Source organism: Pteropus medius, unplaced genomic scaffold (genome assembly GCF_902729225.1).
Source record: "Pteropus medius unplaced genomic scaffold, Ma_sr-lr_union100, whole genome shotgun sequence".
Lineage (NCBI taxonomy): Eukaryota > Metazoa > Chordata > Mammalia > Chiroptera > Pteropodidae > Pteropus > Pteropus medius.
Window position 1 is genome coordinate 337,775 of NW_024342470.1, and position 27,811 is coordinate 365,585.

General features: G+C 37.9%; 1 protein-coding gene across 1 annotated transcript; it reads left to right on the forward strand.

The window, feature by feature from the left end:
* The first annotated feature begins 276 nt into the window (after positions 1-276).
* NLRP14 (NLR family pyrin domain containing 14) lies at positions 277-27,687 on the forward strand. The gene is made up of 11 exons (XM_039863440.1): positions 277-570; positions 1,368-1,439; positions 3,401-4,997; positions 8,145-8,309; positions 10,616-10,783; positions 13,635-13,805; positions 14,216-14,386; positions 15,868-16,038; positions 18,046-18,216; positions 26,496-26,666; positions 27,351-27,687. The coding sequence occupies exons 1-11, from the start codon at positions 279-281 to the stop codon at positions 27,484-27,486; spliced, it is 3,285 nt and encodes a 1,094-aa protein (XP_039719374.1). The 5' UTR covers positions 277-278; the 3' UTR covers positions 27,487-27,687.
* The last annotated feature ends 124 nt before the right edge of the window (positions 27,688-27,811 follow it).

Here is a 27,811-nt window from a genome sequence, read left to right on the forward strand (position 1 = left end):
CTTTATTTCTTAAAGCTCATAAATGGTGAGACTGGGAGTAACTCTTAGGAAGGTGGAAGAAATATACCATGGTCTATATTAGAGGAATGTTTTTTATAACAAAGTGCATTACAGAGGACACTAGGTCAGCACTGAGCTGAATTTAGTGGGCTTCAACACATTTTTGTTGAATTAATTATATTTTTATAATTAATATAAATAATTAATATTTCATTTTCTAATCTTTTCCATAGGTCCTGTTTATTCCAATTATTTTTTCCCATTGACCTATGAACAAGATGGCAGATTCATCGTCGTCTTCCTTCTTTTCTGATTTTGGGCTGCTATTATATTTGGAGGAGCTAAACAAAGAGGAATTAAGTAAATTCAAATTACTCCTAAAGAATGAGGCAGTGGAACCTGGGTACTGTCTGATACCCTGGGCTGAAATGAAGAAGGCGAAACGGGAGGATCTGGCTAACTTGATGAACAAGCATTATCCAGGAGAACAGGCCTGGGATGTGGCTCTCAAAATCTTTGGCAAGATGAACCTGAAGGATCTGTGTGAGAGAGCAAAAGCAGAGATCAACTGTGAGTGAATCTAGGGGCACATCTGGGGTAGGGAGAAGGAAGTTCCTCCAGGAGCCCACTGGGATAATTCTATGAAAGGATTTAGAGATTAATTGATGCTGTGGGGCACAAGCTCTGTGATGGTCAAGTACATTGGGAGCTTGTTGGATCATTGGAGGAACACTGAAGAGGCAGGAGAGTTTTGAGTACTGTTACTCAGCCTGACTCCTTAATTGTTAAAACATCCATTTTGTACCAGTTAAAATGCTGAAAGGAACTGAGTGATAAGAATTGTCTCATCTAATATTCTTTTGCTTAAACTAAAAACAAAATCATAGGTTAGGCTAAATTTTAAGGAATCTCAAATATGATTTAAAATCTTTGCCAAAATAGGAAGAATGAGCAAAAAATTATTAAGGGACATGTCAGTAGTTTTAATCATTCCCAAATGTGAAATATTATAGACATCTAAAATTTCTTACTCATATACAAGTCTTTACAGCTTCAAAGTGTATATACATTTCCTTTGAGCCTCACCATATTACTATGAGATCAGTAGGAAGCTTAGGTTTGTATTAGACCACTTGCCTTGTTATAGGGTGAGGAGCATGGCGAGGGAGCCTCATAGTCCATGATGTTCATTCACACTACATCACTTCTCCCTCAGCTAAACTGGTGGAGTCTCTGTTGACTTTTCTTAATCCCGAATGGTCACATAGAAATAGACTACTGAGGAGAATTCTGGCCCCTGTTCTGGCCATTACCAAAGCTCTCCTTGTTTTTGGTAAATCTCATAATCCTTTTGGAACCTGTTGCAGGGGCAGCCCAGGCCATGAGACCAGAGGACACTGGGGCTGGAGAGGCACAAGGTGATCAGGAAGCAGTGCTGGGTGAGTAGATGGCCTTTTGTCAGATTTGGAAGGAGTTTGAACTTCTGAAGCAAGATGGGATTTATCTCCCAGGAAACTTTTTTCACCTCTTGTTAACTTTTTGTAATATCCTACCTGTTTGCTGATTATCATTTAGAAAGAGTCAACAAAACTGGCTTTCTGGCCAAAGTCAGAATCAGGGCCATGTTAATTCAGGGCCTCAAGAGAGCAGTATTTGGAAATGCCCAAAGATGACAATCTAATAAACAAAGGTATATTCATATCTGTGTTTTATGGACTAAAAAGTCCCTGAGTTGGCAAAGACTGTTTTGCTTATCATATCTGTTGCCTTCCTTTAGAAATGATGCTATAATTGAGTTACAGGGATGGTGACCAACTAGTCCATATAAAATGTAATTTTTAGAACCAGGTCTTCTCAGTCTTAGTTCAATACCATTTCCGCTCTCCCTACTTCATTTTGAATTCTATGCAATTAACTTCTAGTTTATACAAGTGGATTTACAGTACAAAGAAAACTGGACCAGATAAGAAACCTCTATTCTTAACTCACCTATGTTGCTTTCTAGCAGGCCTACTATTTCATTCAAGAAATAATTGAGAACCTAATTTATTCCAAGGACTAATAAATGAAAATTGGTTATTGTATTAAATGATCTCGACGACCTCCCACTTTGATTCAATATAAGGAAGCTTATTTTTGTGGTATAATTGGCCATAAATTTAAGAAACCAGGGTTCCATCTCCATAGAAATTTACTGTTAGAAAATTTGGAAGATAAAAGTATAACGAAGAAAGTAAAACTCATTTTTGTAATCTCAATTTTCTTTTAAGTACTGCACTGTACTAGATATAATACCATAAAAAAAGGGGATACCTGCCTTCTGATATCATAATTTCTGGGGAGAACTAAACATAATTTAGTGGGATATGAACTATGCTAGATGTTTGTATTGAAAGCCCTAGTAGAACAAAGAAAAGGCTTACATTTGTCCTTCAGTATCTGAGGGAGATTGGTTCCAGGAACCCCCATGAATAAATCCTTGAATGCTCAAGTTTCTTATATAAAATGGCATAGAACAGTGCCTACATTCAGCCCTCCTCTTCTGCAGATTCCAAACCACAGATCAAAAATAGTATTTCTGACCCTGGTTGGTTGAATCTGTGGATGTGAATCCCGGGCTATGGAGGGCCAACTCTTTATTTACTGAAAAAATCCACGTATAAGTGGACCTGTGCAGTTCAAACCTGTGTTGTTCAATGGTCAGCTGTATTTACTTTAAAAAATGAAATAGAGTAATTACAGCTTGTGATATGTGCTGTGAATGAAAAGTATACTATGTTTTGAGAGTATATGAAAGAACTGTTGAGCATTGGGTTTCAGGGAGGGCTTTCTTCCTGAGATATTAACATTTATATAGAGATCTAAAGCTGGAATCGGACTTACTAGATAACTATTTTCATTCTGCTTGGGCACTTGAGAATTTTTTTCTTCTCTTTCAAATAGTCTTCAGTTTATGCTTCAATATTCATTTCTATTGATGTTTTACCTGTATAAAGTGGATTATTTTGATATGTAGCTTCAGATCTATCTTCAGGTCCTCTCTGGCTATTGTTTATTGTTGCCTGTGTTTCATTTTAATCTGGATGATGACTCTTTTCGACACATCATGTTTTTTTCTCTGTAAAGGAAAAGTACAAAGAACAAAAAATATTTTTAGGACGGATTTAATTTTTATTTTCAATCACAAATTCATTTTTTCAGTTTCTAATGTAGGTATTAAACTAGAGGAATATTTTTGTTTTATTTACATTCCTTTCTTACCTAAACCAGCTGCACTTTGATTTCAGCCTACTTGACTTCTTGTTCCTCACTCCAAGTCCAGTATTCTTAATTTTGTAAATCATAGACTTTGTTTTGATCATGTGTATTTTTGCTTTTTCCCTGCTCCATTCTGACTTAGGCGATGGAACAGAATACAGAATTCAAATACAGGAAAAATTTTTCATAATGCAGGATAAGAAGTGTTTGCTTGGAGAATCTAAAGATTTCCATCATGAAATTGCTGAGGAAGGTCGAGAACTGTTGGAACATTTGTTTGATGTGGATGTCAAAACCGGCGAGCAGCCACAGACAGTGGTGCTTCAGGGGGCTGCTGGAGTTGGGAAAACCACTTTGGTGAGAAAGGCAATGTTAGATTGGGCCCAGGGCAATCTCTATCACCAGAAATTTACCTATATTTTTTATCTCAATGCAAGAGAAATTAACCAGTTGAGAGAAAGAAGCTTTATTCAAATGATATCAAAGGACTGGCCCAGCACAGAAGGCCCCATTGAAAGGATTATGTCCCAGCCAAATAGTCTCCTGTTTATAATTGATTCTTTTGATGAACTGAACTTCGCTTTTGAGGAACCTGAGTTTGCGCTGTGCGAAGACTGGACGCAGGTACACCCAGTGTCCTTCCTCATGAGTAGTTTGCTGAGGAAAGTGATGCTCCCTGAGTCATCCTTATTGGTGACAACAAGACTCACAGCTTGCAAGAAACTGAAGCCCTTGTTGAAGAGTCAGCGTTCTGTAGAGCTATTAGGTATGTCTGAGGATGCGAGAGAGGAGTATATTTACCAGTTTTTTGAAGACAAGAAGTGGGCCTTGAAAGTATTGAGTTTACTAAAAAACAATGAGATGCTTTTTAGCATGTGCAAAGTCCCCTTAGTGTGTTCAATCGTTTGTACTTGTCTGGAACAGCAAATGGAGAAGGGTGGCGATGTCACATTGACCTGCAAAACCACCACGGCTCTATTTACCTCCTATATCTCTAGCTTGTTCACACAGGTAGGTGGAAGCTGTTCTAGTCTACCCAACCAGACCCAACTGAGGAGTCTCTGCCACTTGGCTGCTAATGGTGTATGGACTATGACACATGTGTTTTATAGGGAAAATCTCAGAAAGCATGGGTTAACTAAATCTGATGTCTCAGTTTTCCTGGACATAAATATTCTTCAGAAGGACACAGAATATGAAAACTGCTATGAGTTCGCCCACCTCCACATTCAGGAGTTTTTTGCAGCTATGTTCTATATGTTGAAAGACAGTTGGGGAACCACAGACCGGTCAGCTCAGGCTTTTGAAGACTTGAAGCTGTTACTTGAAAGCAACAGTTATAAAGACCCCCATTTGATGCCCATGAAATGCTTTTTGTTTGGCCTTTTAAATGAAGATCTAGTAAAACAACTGGAGGAAACTTTTAACTGTACTTTGTCACTGGAGATAAAATGGAAGATACTTCAGTGGATGGAAATACTAGGAAACAGTGAATATTTTTCATCACAGCTGGGATGTCTGGAGTGGTTTCACTGTCTGTATGAGACTCAAGATGAAGCATTTATAAGCCAGGCAATGAGATATTTCCAAAAGATCGTCATTAATATTTGTGGGAAAATCCATTTGCTTGTGTCGTCATTCTGCCTTAAGTATTGCCAGTGTTTAAGGACCATTAAACTGTCTGTAACTGTGGTGTTTGAGAAGAAGATGTTAAACTCAAGTCCCCCAGCTGAAACTTGGTAAGTGCATTAGGTCAGTTCCCTGGAAGTGTTCGGGAGTGAAGGAAGTAGATTTTGTCGGAGGAAGGGGAGGATTTGTTTAGCTGAGGCCCCAGAGCCAGGTTAACCTTTCCGAGTTGTTCCACCTTGAGAAAAGGAGGCCAGGCCCTGAAACCCCTTATTGACCAGTCACAGTTACTGGTGAAGAATGGGTGAAAACTTGTCCAATATGGCTCTCTTGGCCTGAAGGTAGTCCCAAGAGAGGGGCTTGGCTGAGAGCTGTCAGCTATCAACACTCCTAGCAACTAGGGAATGAGTGCTTCAGTCCTCAAGGAGGGATGTGGCATAGCCCAAACTTACATCCACTGTTGTATATAATTTAACTTTAAAAAATAATGCCCTCTGGAAGAATAGGGACCAGGAGTTTCTTGCTGAACCTAGTGTACAGAGGTCATCTCTCTGGGCTCTACTGGCCTAGTTCACCTTCCCCACTGCGCAGGTCAGTCTTTGTATGAAAGGTTGCAGCCCTTTAACACTCAATTGGAGAGAGATATGGGCAAGAAATAATAGGTGCTGAATTAATGTTTTGAAAGAATTAAAGAATCTTCAGCATTTTATGCCTATTATTATACCCTCTCCCCTTCCTCAAGTTGCCTTTTCTGACTTTACCCATTTAAGCCTGGAGAGGAATTAAATTAGTTCCAGATTTAACTAAAATTAATTGAGGGCTTACTATGTGGTATACAGTTATAGAGTGCACAGGATATTTAACATATCCAGTGTAATGCTGGTCAAAACCATATCTCAATTTATTTTTAATATTATAAAACTGAGATTCAGAGAAGTTCACCTAGAAAGAAAGTACAGTCATCGATTCAAGCACACATCAAACAGTAGCTAACATTTGCTTTAACACATACCTGACAGCCTTCTAAGTCTCAACTCGTTTAGCCTCCTAAAAATCCTAGGTAGATGCTACTATTTCTGTTTTACTTATTAAAAAGCAGACACTAAGAAGGTGTGTAACTAGACTGAAGTCACATATCTGTTTATAAGACCATGGTTTTCCAAGTTTACTCCGGCTATCTCATGTCTGTTAACATACAATTACAGCAGCATTCCTCTTAACATCTCATTTCTCTCTGAACTGTGGGAGGAGGAATTGTAGCCTGGGATGCTGTGACATTCAATTTACTGTCCTTGAGGAGTTGTAAGTAATCTCCTTCAGTCAGTTTTCTTAATTCTTACATTATAGTTCCATTTAAAGAAGATGTAGTTGATCCTAGGGCATTCGAATATATTTTATGCCTAATAATATTAGGAAGGCATTCTGTCTACTATAAGGGCAGTCTTCATGCTACCTTCACCTCTCCTCTGTTGTAGTGTTATCTAATACTAGAGTTGGCATTGTTGCTAAACTAAAAAAAGACTCAGAACCCAGTGTTTTAAAAGGGATGTTATAGGTGACCTCAGTGTCTTCTACAGTCTAACTGCATTGTAAACTTAAGAGCAGGATTTCTATCTTGTTCACCATTTTATCCATGGTGTTTGTACATAGTAAGCACTTGAATATTTGAGTAATTTATTGCCTAATTTTCTCAAATTTAAGACCTCAGGTGATGTAGAGACTACCACTCTATAATGTCATTCATTCCAATTTAAGGTATGGGGGACCAATATTTATTGAATGGTGACGGGGATCAGGATATGCCACTCCAAACTATGCTGCTTTTACATAAGAATCATTTTGAGCCGAAGGCATTTGAGTCCTTGAAATCCCTTATCTGCCTAAAAGCAGAGCTTTCCAAAAGAACTTAACTGTCATAAATCTCCTCTTGGGGGCAACTGTGATTTCTTTTCGGAGGCAGAAATTGACACTATACCTAGACAGATGTCATAAACTATCGTGTCTCTCATCTATTCTTTTAAGTCCCATTCTTCCAAAAAAAAAAAATCATTTGTTTTTCCATAAGTGCCCTTTCTCTTCCTGCCTTTACCCTACATTAGGTATATAGACCCCAAATTCTAACCAATCCTTTGGTTACTAATAACTGAGTGTCCCCCATGTATATCTGCAATGCACAACTAATAAAATTTGTATGCTTTTCTCATTAATCTGTCTCTTGTTAACCTAATTTACAAATTAGATTGTACTTCCCTAGGGCCCTAGCCAGGGAACCTAGGAGGGCAGAAAGGAAAAAATATATTTTTTCCTGCCCTTCAGTAGCTATTATGTATAAGGCAACATGCTAGACTTCTATATATTTTAATGTAAATAATAGCAGCTACCAATTGTTAGAATTTAAAAGTGAAAAATTTGCAAAGCATTTTCTATAGATTGTCTTACTGAATCTTCACAGATATCCCGAAAAAGATACTATTAACTTAATTTTTTAAGTTGAAGAAGCTGAGGCTCATATAGGTTAGTCGTGTTGCCAGAATCACCCAGTTTAGTGAATGGCAGAGTTGGGACTCAAGACTGTTCCATTCTAGAGCTTACGCTTTTATAATTGCTAGACTGTTCATTATTACCTCTGTTTGTTTATAACGAGTCTATTGATAGTATGTCTAACAATTATATAGCATTTTAAAATTTACAAAGTGCTTTCGTGTACCCACTAAAATTAACTGTTAAATCCTCACAATCCTGTGAAGGGAGATGGCATTTCCATTTTATAGATGAAGATAACTCAGAGCTCAAGGAACTGGTGAGACTTGCCTAAAGTCTCACCAGTTCCTTGAGCTCTGAGTTAGCTAGTAAGTGGTAAAACTGGGGCTCAAACCTGTGGTTCCTAACCTATGCCACAGTCCCCTAATGTCTACAGTTTCTTTCCTAATCTTGCTCTTTGTGGTCATATGTTATTTTTCTTCTTGATATTCGCTCTTCAGGTATTTGAAGACTCCTTTCTTGTCCTTCCTGAGTCTCTTCCTCCCAAGTGAAGTCTCTCTAGTTTTTATTCTGTGTTTTGAAGGAATATGTTGGGGGTTGGTAGAGCTATTGGGCAAATAAAGCTTCTGGAGGGCCATGGACTGTGCCTACACAGAACCTGCACTGCTGCTCTTGGTGTTTTCAAAGTCCACTTACTTTCACCTTGTACCATTTTCTGACAGTGGTCTGGGCTGAAATATATTTATTGGTCTTGTCTTTTCCCAATTATTTAGGCAAAGGGATAGTGTTTGCATTACGCATTGCTGGCAAGATCTCTGTTCTCTGCTTCATACAAATGAACACTTGAGAGAATTGGACCTGCATCATAGCAACCTTGATGAGTTAGCAATGAAGACTTTTTATCAAGAACTAAGGCACCCAAACTGTAAACTACAAAAACTACTGTAAGTCTGGCATGAGAAAATTTAATGAAGTTATTGGAATTTCTTTGTCACACCTCCCATTCCTACTTATTAGGGGAAACCAACAGTAGACAAATACTTAAAATCTGTGTAAAATACTCTAAACACGAACAGCAGAAACCTCTGGGGACATGAAGGCATAACTAATTTATTTTGGGAAAGATTGCACAGAGCACAGTATCTGTCGACATGGGGTTTTGAGGCTTGATTAGGAATTTTCTAGATGAAAACATAGCCAAGGCATTCTAGGCAGGCCAACAAAGCATTTTCAAAAATAAGTTTCAGAACACACTTCTTTTTTATTTTCTTTCTATTGAGGAATAATTTATCACCAATAAAATGCACAGATATTAAGTGTTTGCTGAGTTTTGATAATTGTACATACCTATGTAACCAATATCCAAAACAAGACAAAATAATCAATGGTATGTTTCCTTATACCATTTTCTATTCAGTCTTCTCACCCTGTCCAGTCCCAAAGGCAACCACTTTCTAACCTCTGTCACTATAAATTAGCTTTTTCTGTTCTTGGAAATCATTTAAGTTAATTCATACGATATGTATTTTTTTTTGTTCATCTTTTGCTCAAAATGTTTTTAAAAAGTTATCCATGCTCTTGCATGTTTCAGTAGTTTATTTTTTTTATTACTGATTAGCCTTCCATTATATGATGTACCATAACTTGCTTATTCACTTTCTTGGGAATAGACCACTGGGTTGTTTCCAGTTTGGGGGTATTATGAATAAGGCTGCTATGAATATTCTTGTACAAATCTATTTTTTGTGACATATGTTTTCCTCTCTTGGGCAAATACCTAGCAATGGAATTGCTAGTTCATAGGTATGTGTTTAACTTTTTAAGAAATTGCCAACCAGTTCTCCAGAGTGGTTGTACCATTTTATTGTCCCACCAGCAATATGTAAAAGTTCCAGCTGCTTCTCATTCTTTGCCATTTCAGTCTTTATCTCCTAATTTGTTTCTAGATACCCTGTCACTTTTTTTACATTTGGTCGTTCACATGTCCCTTTCCCTCTTGTCCATTGGCTCTACTGGGAGCTGGAACTGATCCTACTTTCTTCTGTATTCAGTGCTCATCTATGTGCTCCAGGCCTAACTGGTGCTCAGTAATGTGCTAAGTGCTGAACAGATGATAGAGACAGGCTTCCACCTAAATATTTCTCTTAGAAAGTCAATGTTTTTAGTGAGAAATGACCTTAGATTTCAAATAACTACTAGATTATGTCTGGATTTGCATATAGATGTGGTAGGCAATTGCATATATGTTATGATTAAGAAGTTCCTGAAAGTTCTTTTCACTCACCCCCAGGTCTCTTCCCCCATATTGTCCCTTCACCGAATGTCACCAATACAAAAGCTAATGTCTTCTTTTGGATTAAATGGGTTCCTTTTTTAGAATGCAAGGGGTGACACCATGAAGATAGCTTTTGACCTTTCCCCACTTTAGTGTGGCCTTAACTTAAGTCTCATTTCCCTAACGAGAATGTATTTTTGATTTATGTTTAGTGAGTGCATTAGGCATTTTTACTAGATGATGATGGGTAATGCTCTAAATAGGTAAAAGTTTTATTTTCTTGTACTTGGCTGGAAGAGGGATGAAGGTAAAGGGTAAGTGGTGGGTGAAAGGGAGGGGAGACAGTATTGTAAGGGAGGTTTTGAACAGTGAGCCATGCAAATATGCTGGGCATTGGGCACTACAGAAGAATCAGATATAGCTAACAATGACTGAGTTAGGAGATGGGAAATCAGAAGAAAAATGGGTGGATTCAGCTTCCCTCATATTTTGCTTTAGGCTGTCTCTGTACACCTTAACAAAATCCCTGAAATGACAGGACATTTTTTGCAATAATGTGTTTTGCTAATGATACACCTCAGACAGTTTATATTAACCATGAACTCACCTTGGGTTATTTAATGAATTAAATAATGTCAATTAATGCTGTAATTGGAGTATTTGGAATAGTCCCAGTGATTTTTGGTAGTCATTTTTGGGATTAAGAATTTAAAAACTCTTTTTCTATTTTTCCTGTTGTTATCTCCTTTTCCTTTAAAGTCAGAAAAAGTTGAGAGTATCAGCTGTCAGTTGTTTTTCTAAGCAACATCCTGAGACAAATTTATGACCTGACCTGGAATATGAGAAACCCTGAGTAAGATAGATGGCAGGAGTATTTAGAAAATATCTAAGAGTTGGGATTTGAAAAGAAAGGTGTGCTGTAACAACGGACAGAGATGAGTTTGTAAATCTCTCCTGCATATTTTTCTTCTAAAGGTTGAGATTTCTTTCTTTCCCTGATGGTTGTCAGAATATCTCTAGTTCTTTGACTCACAACCAGAATCTCATGCATCTTGACCTGAAAGGGAGTGATATAGGGGACAATGGAGTAAAGTCATTATGTGAAGCCTTGAAACATCCAGACTGTAAACTACAGAATCTGAGGTAAGCTGTTTTTTATTACAATTGAGACTTCTATGTGTCCAAATAGACTCTTCCAGCTTGAGATTGCTGTTCATATGGCTATCTTATATCTGCTTTTATGATATGAAATAGTGGGGATCAGTAGATTCAGGCTGATTTCCTCCTGACAAGACTTCTAACTCCTCCCATTTCCCCACTGGAGATCCCTCATTGTACAGTTCTCTGTGTCTCCATCTCCTAAATCTGGGGGGCAAGAAGCAGATCCAGAATTCATAAAAGTTTAAGTTTTTCATATTTAAATGCAGGAATATGTATATTCATTGTATCTTTAAATTCTCATAGAGGAGAATGCACTAATGATAACTGGGGCAGGCTCACTTTTATTTAATTTTGATAGTGCCTCCCCCTTGCCTTATAACTGCAACTCAGTGACCAGTACAGAAAGTTGAGGAACAGTGTAACAACTCTCAAGGCACTCACTGGCTGTCACATGCTGTTGATTTCAGTGGTGGGCCTGATTTTCCTTATCTATGAAAGTGAGAGGATTAGTAATCATACTTGGTCTCCACATGTGTGACTGATTTCAAGAAAGATCTTATTTTCCAGTGGAAGATACGGTTTCTGATAAAACCAAAAACAAATAAAAGCAAAATAAAAAATCATCGCAATTTTACCTTGGAAGTTTTTTGTAATCCCTCAACTTGGGTGGGGGACAAGAATAAACTTTGATGAATGAAAGGCCAAGATAGTTTGTATTTGTGGGAAGCAAATGATAATCTGTGCAGAAAAAAAAAAAGTAAAATCTGAGACAAGACTTTTCTGATAATAGGCATATGAATTCTGTTACCACTGGGTATTTTTATTTTTTTTAAGTGTCATCAGTTTTCACAGGATGAAATTGACTTACAGCATGTCTGGAAAGTTGTTGGATAGTTCTTGAACATGTATTGAGTTCAGTTATCAGCAGGCCAGATGAGGGTGTTGGTTATACCATCTACGAAGTAGTTTTAGGACATATTGAGGCATCTTCTATAACCTGCAGCCCCTGGTCTGGAACCCAGGTGAGAAGTAGGTCATTGGCTTCTCTGTCTAAAAGTAAAATATATTAATAGCAAAAGACTTTTAAATGGAAGAAAAGATGTTTTCTTACAAGGGGAGCCATAGATCCAAGACAAAATGCTTTGGCACTTGACAGATCAGCAGGACTTGATAAGACCTCTTTCATCAGTTGAGGTTTAATAATCCTTGATTTAGACCCAGTTACTAGGCTTTCAGACAGGAAACCGTATCTCTGGGTCAGCTAGTAGGGCTCTTTGCACCAGCAAATAGAATATTTTGGTGGCAGAAGTCATTAGAGTTTTGTAATAATCATGTACTACATCATATAGAACTGGATGTTCTTCCATTGTGGGTGGCCACTGTAGAGTAATCAAGAGTCATGTAGAGCTCCTGTTGACATTTCATGTAGGAAAGTTTCCAGTTTTATGTTCATTTTAGACCTCAAGTTTTAAGACCTATGGACAGTTGACTGGCCATGTTACACATGTGCTTATTTTCTGTCCCCATTATGTTTTATGTTAAACTTTAATAATTTACCCATAGGTCCCATAATATTGGATCTTTTTATGTCTAGAAGAGCTCTATCAAAACACAAGGTGTAAGATTTCCTTCATTTTCCTTATCACCTGCTTGGCTGCTGATGTTAGTCTACTCAGGATGCCATAACAAAATACCACAGACAGAGTAGCTTAAACAACAGAAATTTATATCTCACAGTTCTGGAGGCTAGAAGTTCAAAATCAGGGTGCTGGCTGGATTGGTTTCTGGTGAGGTTTCTCTCCTTGGGTTGCAAATGGCCACCTCGCTGTGTCCTCATATGGCCATTTTTGCATGTGAGCATTCCTTTTAAGGACACCAGTCCTTTTGAACTATGGTCCACTCTTGTGACCTCATTTAACCTAGTTACCTCATTAAAGGCCCTGTCTCTAAATACAGTCACATGGGGAATTAGGGCTCCAACCTATGAATTCAGGAGAGTACTATTCAGTTCATAACACCTTTTCAGCTCAAGTTGAGTTTTCCATTGAGGTCTAATTCTGGACTAATGAGAGAGCACCTCCTGTTACTATCTCTGTGTACCCTGGTTTTGATAAAGAGAACCATTTCCTCGAGTTGATAAGTCCTTGATTAAAAGGAATAACTAGAACAACTCCATGCTCTAGGAACGCTGCTGCCACCGGCCTTTCCATACAAGTAGCTGGTGTCAGGCCCAACCACAACCAAAGTCCGAGTTGTCTCTAAATAAGTCTTTAAAAATAAGAGCTCAGCGTGCACTTCTTTTCCTACTTTCCTTATTTTACTTTATAAACTTATTTCTGATTTACTTCTTATTTTTACTCTTAAGAACTGAGTTCCTCAGAAAGCATGGGTTGACTCCCATAAATCAATGAGCTCTTGGCAAACAGTAGAGGGCGTGACAGCATTTGGCCCTGACTTCCTGCCCATCTGTTTCAGAAGTCAGGGAGTGCAAGGATGCAGCCATCTTTCAATCCACTTTCTTTCATGTTGTAGTTGGAGGATATTTCTCCCAGGTTAAAAAAACAAGTATTATTTTAGAATATTTTTTAATGTTTTCACAGGGAATTGGGGAGGTAGGGATGGAAAAGACAAACTTCTCACCACTCTCCCCTTCCTAACTCTCTATCAGAGCCTCGTGCTTGAGTTACATAACTTTCATTCTACGCAAGGGAGCTCGATTTTCAGAAAAGGTTCCAATGACCCAAATCCAAGCGACCACATGTTCTGGCGGGGCGAGTGGTGGTTATAATTCTTCTCTAAGTGGTCATTTCTATTTTTCTGTATTGTTTTCCAGCTTGGAATCCTGCGACCTAACTACACTTTGCTGTCTGAATATCTCCAAGGCTCTTGTCAAAAGCCAAAGCCTGGTATTTCTGAATCTGTCGACCAATAATCTTTTGGATGATGGAGTAGAGCTGCTGTGTGAGGCCTTAAGGCATCCAAAGTGTCACCTAGAGAGACTATCGTGAGTCTTTTTGCTTTGTTTTCTCTAGAGTCATTTTGTTCAGTCTTATGTAGCTTGGTTATGATCTGAATGAGCAAACCGTCTGGGTCTTGACACCAACTAGTTCATTTGTCAGTCCTGGTTGAGCTCTTCATTTACTTCCTCTATTGCCCTTCCTCTTTTACTTGACTTTTATACACTTCTCTTCACGACTGACTTTTTAATTTTTTTCCAGGATTCTCTTCTCCCATGTTTTGTTCCATCGTATTCTGTACATAACTGCAATGGAATTCATAATTTAAGTAGCTTTGATGAGGTTGAGTCTGTAATTGAGATGTAGGAGTTAAGTACCAGCCAACTTCCCTGTGAAGGAGAAGAGAAGCATGAACTTTGGGATTTGACTGACCCCTTACCATCTGTGTTTTTTTCAGCTTAGAAAGCTGTGGCCTCACAGTAGATGGTTGTGAGGATCTCTCTTTGGCTCTTATCAGCAATAAAAGGCTGACACATTTGTGTTTGGCGGATAATGTCCTGGGAGATGGTGGAGTAAAGCTTGTGAGCGATGCCTTGAAACATCCACAGTGCACTTTACAGAGCCTTGTGTAAGTGTCTACTAGATTTCAGCCACCCAATATAATATACATTTTGAACTACATTTAAAATGGGAAAATATTATGAACATATTCTGTTTCTTGTTTTTTCCCTGTCATCCTTAATCATAATGAAGATGATGCATATGATCATACTAATAACTGCCATTTATTGTGTTTTTATATTGTGTTTTTACTGTGTGCTGGGTCCTGTGCTAAATATGTTTAATCTGCACAAAAACGCTTGTTGATGTCAAATTAGACACTTGAGTTCTAAGTGTCTCATTGCACGGGTGAGGAATCTGAGGCTTAGATTATGCAACTTGCCTAATACAAGAAAATGATGGATTCGGGACTAAAGTCCACCTATGCAACTCCATATTCTGGGTCAGAACAGGTTAATAGGAATACCATTAAAAGGAAAGATAGCATTTCATGGTATGGCTGGATCACACTGTGATTATCTGTTAGTTGCTGTTAGATAATTTCCTTGACATGAAATTAATGAGCCAAATTTTTATTTTGTCAGATATGGTTAAATTGCCTCCAGATAGATTGTTATATTCCCTCAGCATTCTAGCATTTTAATATCCTCCCTGGTTATCTACAGTCTTTCTGATCAATATTAATTAAATATTTGAAAATAACTTTAAAAATGATTTGCTACCGAGTATCTTTTCAAATGCTTTTGGCCTTCTAGGAATTGCCTCTTCATGGCTCAGTTTTCTTCTGGATGGTTTATATGTCTTATGGTTATTAATATCACATATATGTTATTACTGTTATTTTTTATATATTGTAAATAATTTACTTAGCCTGTTGCTGTATTTCTTATTTTCTTTATGGTCATTTTTAGAATACAGATGTTTCAAATTTTTGTAAAGTCAAATTTTTCCTCATGACTTCTAGAAGTTTTGTCATAATTGGAAATAACTCTTTTAAAAAATCCCATTTATGTCATCTTTTTTATACTCTTTATGGTTTAGTTTTTAACATTTAAATGTTAAATTATTCCAAATTAATTTTGTTATAGGCTTAAACTTATTTCCCTCCACACGTCAGGTCTGTTGTCCCCAAATCATTTATGATGTAATATAATTCTTTTCTCTGCTGATAAGAATGCCAATTTTATTATGTACAAGAAGTACTTACTTATTATGATTATTCCCATTCTACTCCATATGCCTGCTTCTCTGCTCCATGTAGCTACTTCTGCAACGGGGTACTATATTTATATATGATGTAAAGAGGTCAACCTTTCATGTATAGTAATAAACATTCTGAAGGATAAGAATCAAGTTTGTAGCCCAGTTTGGTACAAACCTATGTTTTCCAAGTGAGACAGCCAAAGAAGCAATGGGGGAAGAGGATATTTGATCTGAGAGGGTGTGTTCGCAAGTGGATAAGGGATCATAACATGAAACCTTTTCAAAGGTAAGTCTCTGGGCTGTAGAGCAATGATTCCATCTTTCTTCACATTGTCCTTCGTGTAGGCTGAGACGCTGCCATTTCACTTCACTTAGCAGTGAACATCTCTCATCTTCTCTCCTGCACAACAAGAGCCTGATACATCTGGATCTGGGGTCTAACTGGCTACAAGATGATGGAGTAAAGCTTCTGTGTGATGTCTTTCGGCATCCAAGCTGTAATCTTCAGGACCTGGAGTAGGTATCCTTTGACCTTACTTTCGTGTAGCTTTAGCTACTACTGTGAGGGCAGGAGCGGTATAGAAGAAAAGGCTGAGAGCTGAGTATCTGTCAGAGAAAAGAATATACAGCTGATTTCCTCTCTTTCATTCTGCTGACACTAGTGGGGAAGTCTGTTCATCAAATTTTTCTTAAACAATTGGTACAGTAATTACAGTTAATTTCCCTCAGATAAGGAGGATCAGAGCCATCAGGCTGAACATTAGTCATTTTATTTTTCCCTTGGTCGTGTCCTGGTAACATTACTGTGTGTCCTCTACCTTACATCCATGAAGCTGAAATTGTGCTCTGCTAATTTTTCTTTCTTAAATTCAGGTTTTGTAATTAGGTCAGCTTTTAAAGAAACTGGGAGGAGAATTTTTAAAAATATCCAACAATGGACTAATTCTTAAACAACAGTTTTTATTCCTGCTATGTTCTCTCTTACTCTGTAAGTGGGTATACATACCTCTGTAGACCTGACTTTGAGGTTTCATTTTTACATGATAATATTTCAGAAATACATTTAAGTACTTATGTACAGTTATCGTTTATTTTAATGGCTGAATATTTAATATTTCATTATATAAATATTGTGGCTAAAGTGAAGCAAGATAGAGGTGTCACTTAGCAATCTCAGCTCACTTCACACTAGAGTCTCCCATGGGACTAGTAGCCTGGGTGAGTCATTAAGGGTCTAACCCCAGCATTGTTTTTTTTTTTTAGTACTATAAATTAAAAATTTTTGGTATATCCAGAGGTGTTTGGTTTGACTGGACTGACTCATGATAACCAGATTTCCAAATGAGTTTAATAGTTGATTGTCACATCTGTAAACACTGAAGTGACTGAACTCTTGGGTTCAGTAAGCACCTGTACTTTAGGAAAATATATATGAGCTACAATGTGGTTCTGTGATGTTTCCTTGATTATTATTCAATTGGAAGATAAAATTTTACTTAATGGAAATTATCATTAAATCCAATGCCTTCATTTCAACTACAGAGTTATAATTTCTCAGTGACCTACCTATACACACAAGATGTTTGCTTAGCCCAGTTTCTCTGCTGTAAACACATAGGCTAATTTATGTTTTTTTAGCTACCTTCATAGTCTCTACGCAGACCATGCCAACTGCTTAAACCAGTGTTTACAACAAATACGAGCTAGATGCTGATGGCATGAAATGTTTTTACTAAGTGATTTTCTTGTCCTCAGGTAACTCACAAAATGCTGACGGTAGAGAAATATAAAGCCAACTGTAATTTATTTCATATGTTATAAGGGTATGACAAAAGTTTGAAGGAGCAAGGAATGGGGCAGAGGAGACTGAGCGACTTTAGGCTTGAAAGATGAAGGTTTTGTTATTGCAGATATTCTAGGCAGAAGGAAGGAAGAGAAAAAAGAGTGGAATGAAGATAATGAGGATAGATGTGGTATATTTGGGGAAAAAAATAGATGTGTATGGTTGGTTGGAGAATTGGGTGGGGACAAAGTATGGAAAGTGAATGCTTGAGGCCAGATTGTGAATGCTCTCGAATGTTCTACAAAGGACATGAAAAATATCTTTTTGTATATAGCTTGCTTCATTTTTTTTGGAGATAACATTTTGAGATAGATTCCTAGAAAGCATTTTTTATTTCAAAAATATGTTAGAAACTGAAAGTATAGAGATCTGGGGGTTCCTTGGGAAAGCTTATAATATTTTTTTAGTATTGGTAGAAATAAGTATTTATACCCTTGATTTGGGGAGCTTGATAGATAATAACCTGTTTGTGGAAGAAAGCCATTTTACCCACTGTTTTTTCCTGCTCATTAAGAAATCCCGTCTGTTTGTACTGGTAATGTTAGATCTTCCTATATGCATCCTGGATTGTAGATAGAAAAGAATCAGAAAAAAGGCTCAAATGCCTAGGCATCTCTCCCAGGTTAAACTAATTAAGCCTCACAAATAAAGGTCTCACTTTTCTTTTGTATTTCTTGCAGATTGATGGGTTGTGTTCTGACTAGTGCGTGTTGTCTGGATCTGGCTTCTGCTATTTTGAACAACCCAAACCTGCGGAGCCTGGACCTTGGGAACAATGACTTGCAGGATGATGGAGTAAAAATTCTGTGTGAGGCTCTGAGACACCCAAACTGTAATATTCAAAGGCTCGGGTGAGTTCAGGTTTTCATTGGGAAAATGATACCTATTTGGTGGCTAGTACAGCTAGAAGAAATTTGGTATATGGAAAGAGGATGGAAAATAATGGAGCTCGATGGTAAGTTACTCTCAGAAATAGAATCTGAATGTCAAATATATGGATCAGTGTGAATTACATGTGGTTAGTATAAAAGCCATAGTTCACATTTCTTTGTGTCTTCCTTAGTGCCTTGGACAGGGTATATATTAAGTAAATGGTACTTGATTTAGGTCTTCCACAGTCTCATCCTTCAGATATCCCATCTGTCCTTGAATTAATTATTCTTATTAAATCAGAGAGTTTACCAATCATTTTCTATCTATAAAAATGCCATTGATGTTCTCAGGGAGCTCACAGTCTAATAAAATCTTATCCTATGTTCTGAGTACTTTTTATGTTTGATCACATATTTAGATTTTTTTTTTAAAAGTCTTGAACTGATATTGGATAGTACATTTTTACTTATACAGGTGAAAAATTTTGCTTCATGTGTAAGAAGCCCAGACGCTATATGTTTCCTTGAATATTCCAAGAAAGTGCTGCTTTTCCTATGTTTTCATTGACTGTTTATATGTTTTTATTACAGCAATGATGATGTTATAACTGTTGGGTCTGAAATTTAATTTTATCCTACTTATCACCTAATAAGTGATCCTATTACTGTCTCATGGATGCTAGCAGTAGACATAGCCCTGCCAGAGACAGAGGGCTTTGTTACTCATAGCATAGCTGCACAGCATTAGGCATGTTTGTGTCAGTTTTCTTTGTGCCCCAGTCCCACAAGGTTGATGTGGAGGGCCCGGGTAGATGGCCTGCACATGCAGTGGGTTGCATTCCAGGAAAGGAACGTTGAGTTTGGGGACCCACCATTTTATAGTAAGCAGTGAGCAAGGCTGCTCTTTGTCCTGGAGGCAGAGACAGTACCTCGTCCCTCAAGGTTGCTTATTGCACTTGCATTCTAGAAAACAGCCCAGATAAAAAGCTGTCAGAGCCTGGCATTTTTGTCAGCAAAAATGTACAATGGTGAAAGACCCATAGAGGGATATCTCCTAATAATATTAACCACTTTTTCTACACATTGTAGTCTTGGCTTCTCGTGAATTGTCACAGGACATGTCACTCCATTGGCCACTCTGATTAATCTGACCAACAGAGGCTGAGACCAAATTTGTTCAATTGATTTCATATACCATTTAATTAAGGCCACTATAACAGGACTCCAAGCACAGGATGAGGCCAAATTGTAGTATTGAGTTTAGAATGACTTGCTAATCTTGGTGCCATTGGCAGTAAATAAAGGGGACAAAAGATAGGTCACAGTGACACCATCCCCAATAAAGATAATCAGTGTGCCACACCTCCCCGCATGCAAACATATAACCCAAAGGAGCACAGGTCACCCCAATGTGGGATTTGTTGTTATATTTGATTTGGGTCCCGATTACATTGATTACTACAAAATGGTGGTCCCCAAACTCAATGTTTCTCTCCTGGAATGCAACCCAGGGCATGTGCAGGCATCTACCTGGGCCCTCCACATCAACCTTGTGGGATTTAGGGCACAAACTGACACAAACATACCTAATGCTGTGTGGCTATGCTAAGAGTAACACAGCTTTCTGTCTCTGGCAGGGCTCTCTATGTCTTCTGCTAGCATCCGTGAGACAATAATAGGATCACTTATTAGGTGTACCTTTTTAATCTGTAGATTGTGCTTTTTTTTTTTCTGTTCAATTTTTTTCAGGGTCACTATGCTTACGTTGGATGTCTTTTGTCAATCTTCCTTATCTATAATTTTCTTTAATCTTTTAAAACTTATTCTTCTTTTGCTTGATTTTTTTCTAGATCATCCTACATATTCCTAAGTGTATTTTTAGCAGTTGTGATCTCATTTTTGCTTCTTCTGTGACCCTCTATAATTTTTATTTTTCTCTTCTGTTATTTTTAAGCTCTGTCAAATTATATTTTAAACATTTTCATTATGAAATATAAAATACAAAAAAGTGAATAAAACTAATATTTAAAAAATAATGTATGTAACCACACTCAGGTCAGGAAGTTGGATTTTCTCAGTTAACTGAATTCCTCTCAGTCATCCATTCTAAATCACAATTCTTCCCTCCTCCTCAACAAGTAACCATTATCCTAACTTTATGGCAGTCATTTATTTGTTTTCCTAGACAATGAATGATGAGTATATATAATCGTAAACAGTATAGTTGAATTTTGCCTGATTTTGAACTTTATATATAGGGGATCATACTTTATGTATTTTGTGTTACAATTTTTTTGCTTAATATTATGATTGTAAGACTCACTCAGTTGCTTCATGTAGATGTAGTTAATTCATTTTTTTTAAATTTTATTATTTTTTAAAATTTTATTAGTTTCAAGTATAGAGTACATTGGTTAGACATTTATGTAGTTTATAAAATGATCTCATTAATTGCTCTTTTCTCTGGCTCTCCAGCTAGTCATTACATTAATGCTAACTGCATTCTCTATCCCTTATCCATTCAGCTACCCTGTGTCTTTTGATTGGAGCATTTAACCTTTTACATTTAAAGTGATTACTGATAGGTACATGGTTACTGACATTTTATTGTTTTTTCTTTTTTATCTCTTCTCTTTTAACAAAAGTCCCTTTAACATTTCTTGTAATACTGGCTTGTTGGTGATGAATTCCTTACACTTTTCTCTGTCTGGGAAGCTCTTCATCTTATCTTCCATTTTAATTGAAAGCCTTGCTGGGTATAGTATTCGTGGTTGTAGATTCTTGTTTTTCATAACTTTGACTATTTCTTGTCAGTCCTTTCTGGCCTGCAAGGTTTCCATTTAAAAATTAACAGACATATTTATGGGAGTACCCTTGTAAGTAACTGGCTGCCTTTCTCTTGCTGCTTTTAAGATTCTCTCTTTGTCTTTGACCTTTAATATTTTAATTATGATGTGTCTTGGCGTGGGTCTGTTTGAATTCCTCTTGTTTGGGACTCTTTGTGCTTCCTGAACTTGTATGACTAATTTCTTTTTCAGGTTAGGAAAGTTTTTGGCATTTCTTCAGACAGATTCTCAATCCCTTGCTCTCTCTCTTCTACTTTGGGTACTCCTATTATGCCTCATGTTGTCCCAGAGGTCTCAAACTATCCTCATTTTTTAAAATTATTATTTTTTTCTTTTTGTTGTTCTGTTTGGGTGTTTCTGCTACCTTGTCTTCCAGTTTGCTGATTCGATCTTCACCTTCGTCCAATCTACTGTTGAATCCTTCTAGTGTATTCTTCATTTCAATTATTATATTCTTCATTTCTGTCTGGTTCTTTTTATGGTTTCTATGTCCTTTTTTATGCTTACTGTCTTTCTGTTGAGGTTCTCATCGTGTTCATCCATTCTTCCCATAAGTTCATTGAGCATTCTTATAACCATTATTTTGAACTCTGTCTCTGGTAGGTTGCTTGCCTTCATTTCATTTAGCTTATTTTCTGGAGTTTTCTTCTGTTGTTTCATTTGTGGCACGTTTCCTTGTTTTCTCATTTTATTAGCCTCTCTGTGTTAGTTTCTAGGTGTTAAGAATATTTGCCTCGTCTCTCAGCCTTTGCCAGATGGTCTTATGTGGAAAGTGTCCTGTATGGCCCAGTGGCACATTCTCCTTGATCCCCTGTGCCAGGGGCTCTGGATGTGATCTTTGTATGGGTTGTGTGTGATTATCTGTTGTTGCTAAGCCTTTGTTGTTGTTAGTAGATCAATGGGTAGGATTAATGCTCAGGCTGACTAATTGTGGGAACTGACTGCACCCACAGGGTAAGAGCTGCTGTGTGGGAACTGACCTCACTGAGCGGGATTTGCCTTAGCAGGCTTGTGTACTTTTTGCAACCACCTTTTGTGTGTACCACTAATGGGAGTAGTCAGGAATTGCTCTGTTGTGGTCTGGTGCTAGCCTCTGGGTGCATTGATTTTGCGGCCAAAGTCAGCCGCTGCCTTTGATTGCTCAGGGCTACCTGATAGGAGCTACAGTGTGATCCACAGATGGTTGTTGCCTATGCTGGATCTATAGGTAAGTAGAAGAAACAATGCTATAGGCAGCTGTCCGGTTATCCCCGTTCCCTGACCTAGGGTGGTTTAGCAGAGGGACCAGTGCTCCTCAAGGCCTGATGCAGCTTGTCAGTTGCCCGTAAGTCTCTGAAACTGGAAGAGCTTCTGGGTGATATGCATGTTGGATGGTGCAGGGACCCTGGAGGTCTCCTGGATCTATTGAGCAAATTTCCTCCTGCCACTGCAGTGTCAGTTTACATACTAGCACTGTCTCTATGGTTCCCTGTACAAGTTTCCAATCGTAGCAAGGTCAGCTACTGCCACCTTAGGCCTAAATGCACCACCCCAAGGCAGGGGCAGCTGCCTATCAATGTATGGCGGGCATTTTGTATGGGGCAGGAGCTCAGAGAGTTGAGGGCCATCAGGCCATTAGCCTCAGTCTTCTGCAGTTTCTGTGTCTGCACAGATCACAGACTACAAGGAGAGAAGCTGCTGTCTGGGGCAGTCCCACAGACCCCTGAGATCCCCTCAAGAGATATTGCAGCTCGTACAGGTGGCAGTGGTCTGTCTACAACTGTTTTCCCCAAAATGTGTTCACTGTGCTAGCCAAGGTTTGTTGCCTGCACAGAATGCACAACCCCAGAGAAAAGCAGGGCAGAGGAGGCTGCCCGTCACTGGGCCGCAGGCACTTTGTGGCTTGGGTGAAGTGGGATTTCAGGGAGACAAGGACTGTCAGGCCAATACAACCTCAGTTTTGCCACAACTTCTGTTCTTGGGCATTCCCACTATAGTCACAGATCATAGTGAGACCAGCTGTCATGTGGGGTGGTCCTACAGACCCCTGCGAACCCCCATGTAACATCGCAGCTCTTGCAGGAAGCAGAGGTCTGCCTTCAACTGATTTCCATGCAGTGGCCACCCTGTGCTACCCAAAGTTTGGATTGGGATACCCAGGGTGAGGAGCAGGGCAGTAGTGGTTGACTGTCAATGGACTACTTGGGGCAATTTGTGGGTTGGGTGGGCGAGGTCTCAGGGAGACAATGGCCATCAAATCAATACAGCTTCAGTCTTGCTGCAACTTTGGTAACCTCGTGTTCCCACAAAAGTCCTAGATCACAGCAAGACCAGATGCCGTCTGGGACTGGCCTGCAGTTCCATGAGATCCACCCAAGTTTGTGCTGGCAGCAGTGATCTGCCTGAAATTCTCCGAAATGCATGCTCACAGCACTGGCTGCCAGCTGCGAGTATTTGGCTCTGATTGGGAGCAGAGCTTGGCATCCATCCAGCAATAAAAGCCCTGGACAATCTGCAGGTTGAGAGGGGCTGCTGATCTCGAGCCAGCGCTTCCTAATGGCCCTGTGGGAGGGATCTGTACTGTCCAGTTGAGCTGGTCTGGTCTATAGATTGCCCTGTAGAGGGGCCCAACTAAGGCACAGTAGTGGCTGCCCATCCAGCCCTCGTTCCGGCGCCAGGTAATGTAGTCTTTCCCTGTATGAATCTTGCTCGAGCCTCTGACCCACCCGCTGGTGTCCTGGATGAGTGTCCGCAAGTCAGAAATCCTGTGCGTGAGTCCTTCAAAAGGGTGTTTAGGGTTTCAGGCTTTTTCTGTCTCGCCCAGACAGAAGCTCCTCTGGTTTTTAGAGTCAGAGTTTTTGGAAACTCTTTTTCCCTGGGCTGTGGAGCCCTCAAATGAGGCCAGGACCCCCCCTCCCTTCAGGGGAGCCTTTGCAGCCTCACTCTCCTTCCCGGTGATCTACCAGTGCTGGTGTGGGTCCAGCCCAATTAGCGATTTTGCCCCTCCTCCTGGCTTCAATGTGGCTCTTTCTTTACATTATCAGATATACATATTATAATCAGCTGGACTTCAGGTGATTCTCCACATTGATTATTTTATAATTTGGTTGTACTTTCAATACAGACCTGGGAGGAGGTGAACCTTGCTTTTACCTAGTCACCATCTTCCTCGGAATCTCTTAATTCATTTTTATTGCTGTAAAAAGATTCTGGTGAAGGACCATACCAAAAACTATAATAACCATTCTATTGTAAGTAGACTTTTCGGTTGTTTTTCTTTCTTTTATGACTTAGTGATGCTATAAATATCTTAATATGTAAATTATGAGGTACCTGCATATACATTTATCTAGTGTAAATAGTTGGAAGTGGACTTGTTATGGGGAATATATGTCTTCAAATTTATCAGATCATGTCAAAAAGACTGCACTAATTTATTCTATCGCTGCCAGTGTGTAAGAGTTCCTATTATTCTTGCCACTTTTGTTAGACTTAATTTAAAAAATTTTAGCTGGTCAGTTGTGTGTTTTAGCATATGATTGCATAAGATTGGAATTATTTCTTTCTTGAGCTTTTTTGAAATTTCTGGTGAAGCTATATGATCTGAAGTTTCCTTTCTGTGACTTTTGATTTCTGATTCAATTTTTAAAATAACTATACATTTATGTAGATTTTATTAATTTTTAGTTAGTATTCTTAGGATTTTACCTCTAAAAACTTATTGGCAAGTGTCTATTAATATTTATCTGCTTAATTTCTGAATTATCTAGTGATTTAGATATCTAGTGATATTTTATTAATTATTGTTTATTTCTTTTCTATTTTTGTTGAGTTTATTTTACCACTCTTTCTAAATTCTTGAGTTGGATGCTTAGCTCATAAATATTTCTTCTTTTCCAAGACAGATTTAAAGTTATGATTTTCATTTAAATCATTGCATTAACTTCATACTACAAGTTTTGATATTATATGCAGTGTTTTTATTTTTAGTCTAAAATATTTAACTGTGCTTATAATTTTTTTCTTCAACCCATGGGTTATTTTAAAGTGTATCCTTTAATTTTCAAACATAAGAGGGGTTTCTTGTTATCTTTTTATTTTTATTATTTTATTTTATTTTTTAATCTTTTTAATTCTTTAATATCGCTACATATTTGATCTCTTCTATCCCATCTTCTTGTTATCTTTTTATATTTACTCTTTAGCTTTTTATATTTACTCTTTAGCATTATATTTACTCTTCAGCATACTGTGCATGATTTCAGTTCTTTTAAATATGTTGACATTTGCTTCACGGCACAGTATATAGTCAATTTTTATGTGTTTGATAGTGCACTTGAAAAGAATATGAAGAGCTGTTGGTTGCAGCATTTCATATCAGTTCAGATTGTTAATCCTGTTGTTCAAATCAGCTATATTTTTAGTGTTTTTTCCCTAGATAATTCAATTATTGTAAAAATGTTAAAAATCTTTATAACTGAAGATCTGTCTTTCATTTTGTGGTTCTGTTAGGTTTTTTGGTATTTTGAGACTTATTAGTGACTGGAAGTTTAGAATGATTGTGTTTCCTGATGAATTCTTGTTACTCTTTTCTTATAATTTTTTTATCCTAAGGTTTATTTAGTGTGATATTTATGTACTTTATGTCATAATTAATGGGATTATTGCTCTACTATGTTAATGTGTGTTCCATGTAGGCAGCAACTTTAAAAAAAGTTTTTTATATTCAGTACGTATATAGGCACTCAGTTGTTGAATGTACAGATAAACATAAGGTGAAAATTAAATTTAAATTAGTTTGTTGGGGGAATCATCAGGTGCAGAAGGTTGAGTTTAACACACTTCCTTAGTTCATGGTATGGTATTATCATTGGTTTATTCCAGAGCCTACAATTGATTGTCAGTTGGTTAGTTGGTTAATTTATCTCCATTAACCATTCTCCTTTCCACTTAGTAGGCAATTGACCTAATGCGTTTGAAATTTGCCATAGGATTATGTGTATCCTTGTAAAAGATGTAATGTTTTTTGGTGTATGCATTTTTATTTACATAAATGGCATGGTACTAAAGACCTCATTATATACCTTGCTATTTAAACACTTGATACCATACTTCTAAAACCTAATTTTGTTTCTGTATTTTTAATGCTGTTCAAGGATTCAACTGCTTTGTAATTTTCCTTAGTGTGCTTCCACATTTTATTCCCTGGACTATAATTACGAATTTGTAATTCATAATATCAGAAGGAATATATTCAGTCTATAAATATCTAGTAATAATGAACAAGTACTCATTCCTCGAATCTACCCTAATTGTGCTCATTTTTTAAGCTTCTGGAGTTACCCTACACACCTAGCTCAACGATCTCTTAAGTTTGCTTGCTTTCTGTCATGGAATAAAGTTAACTTTATCTGAAGTCTCTCTTCCCTGCAGGCTGGAATACTGTGGTTTGACCTCTCTCTGTTGTCAGGATCTCTCCTCTGCTCTTAGCAGCAACCAAAAACTGATAAAAATAAACCTGACACAGAATACCTTAGGTTGTGAAGGAATTATGAAGTTATGTGAAGTCTTGAGGTCTCCTGAATGTAAACTACAAGTTCTAGGGTAAGTCATCATTGGCTTCTTAGGAGGAAAGTTTTTTGGAATGAGAGATTTGGGGAGCCACTCATTTATTGCAGGTCTCAGGAGTAACCTGACTGTGGATCCTTGGGTATTTTCTAGGCTCTTATTTGTTTTCTCCCATAGAACATAGAATTTCAAGAGACATAATGTAGCATAGTGGTTAAGAGCCACAAATTCTAGAGCCAGACTACCTGAGCTTGAATTCTGACCTTGCCACTTACTAGATATTTGAACTTGCACTAGTCCCCAGTGTCTGTGTTTTGGTTTCTTATTGGAAAAATGGGTGAAATGACTTATTGTGAGGATCAATCACCTGAGTCAATACAGGCAGTCTTTAGAATAGTGCCTAACAATAAAATAAACAATGTATGTGTTAGCTGTTTGCATTGTCATCATTAGTAGTACTATTTGACCAGAACAAGGCTCTTGGAGAATCCTTTTAATTTTTAATCTATTATTTCTCTTTCTCTTTTATATTCCATTTTCCTTCAACTGCTGTATCCCCCTCAGTGTATCCCTCAGTTTCCTTTCCCACTCCCCAGCCATGTTAATATTCTCTCCCTACTTCAACAGAACAGTTTTTTAACCCTGAAGTAAATTCTCCAGAAAAAGTAAAGGGCTGTGGGAAAATTAAGTGCAAGAAGAGATGTTCCCTTGTTTTCTCAGGTTGTGCAAAGAGGCATTTGATGAGGAAGCCCAGAAGCTGCTGGAAGCTGTGCGAGTTAGCAATCCACACCTAGTCATTAAGCATGACTGTAATGATCATACTGAAGAAGATGGTTCCTGGTGGCAGTGTTTCTGATTTGAAGAACGTGATATTTAAAAAAGTAAAATAAAGACCTGAGAATGACAAGGCCTTGGGCTATTAGCTTAGCTACTCTATGCCAAGACATATTGCATTTGATATGTTAGAAATAAGTTAATCACTTCCCTGTAAAATGTCTATTCTATTTCACACAGGAGTTTAGAGGCAAAAATAAAATGAAAATCATAAAGCTCTGTGAAAAGTGTACCAAGATGTTTTTAACTGGATGCAGAGCTTAAGAATCCAGATGTGAGAAGCCTTGAAATAAGACCAGAGGATGTGGCCAGGGAAGATTATGTTAAAGCACTTTGTTTTCCTTTCT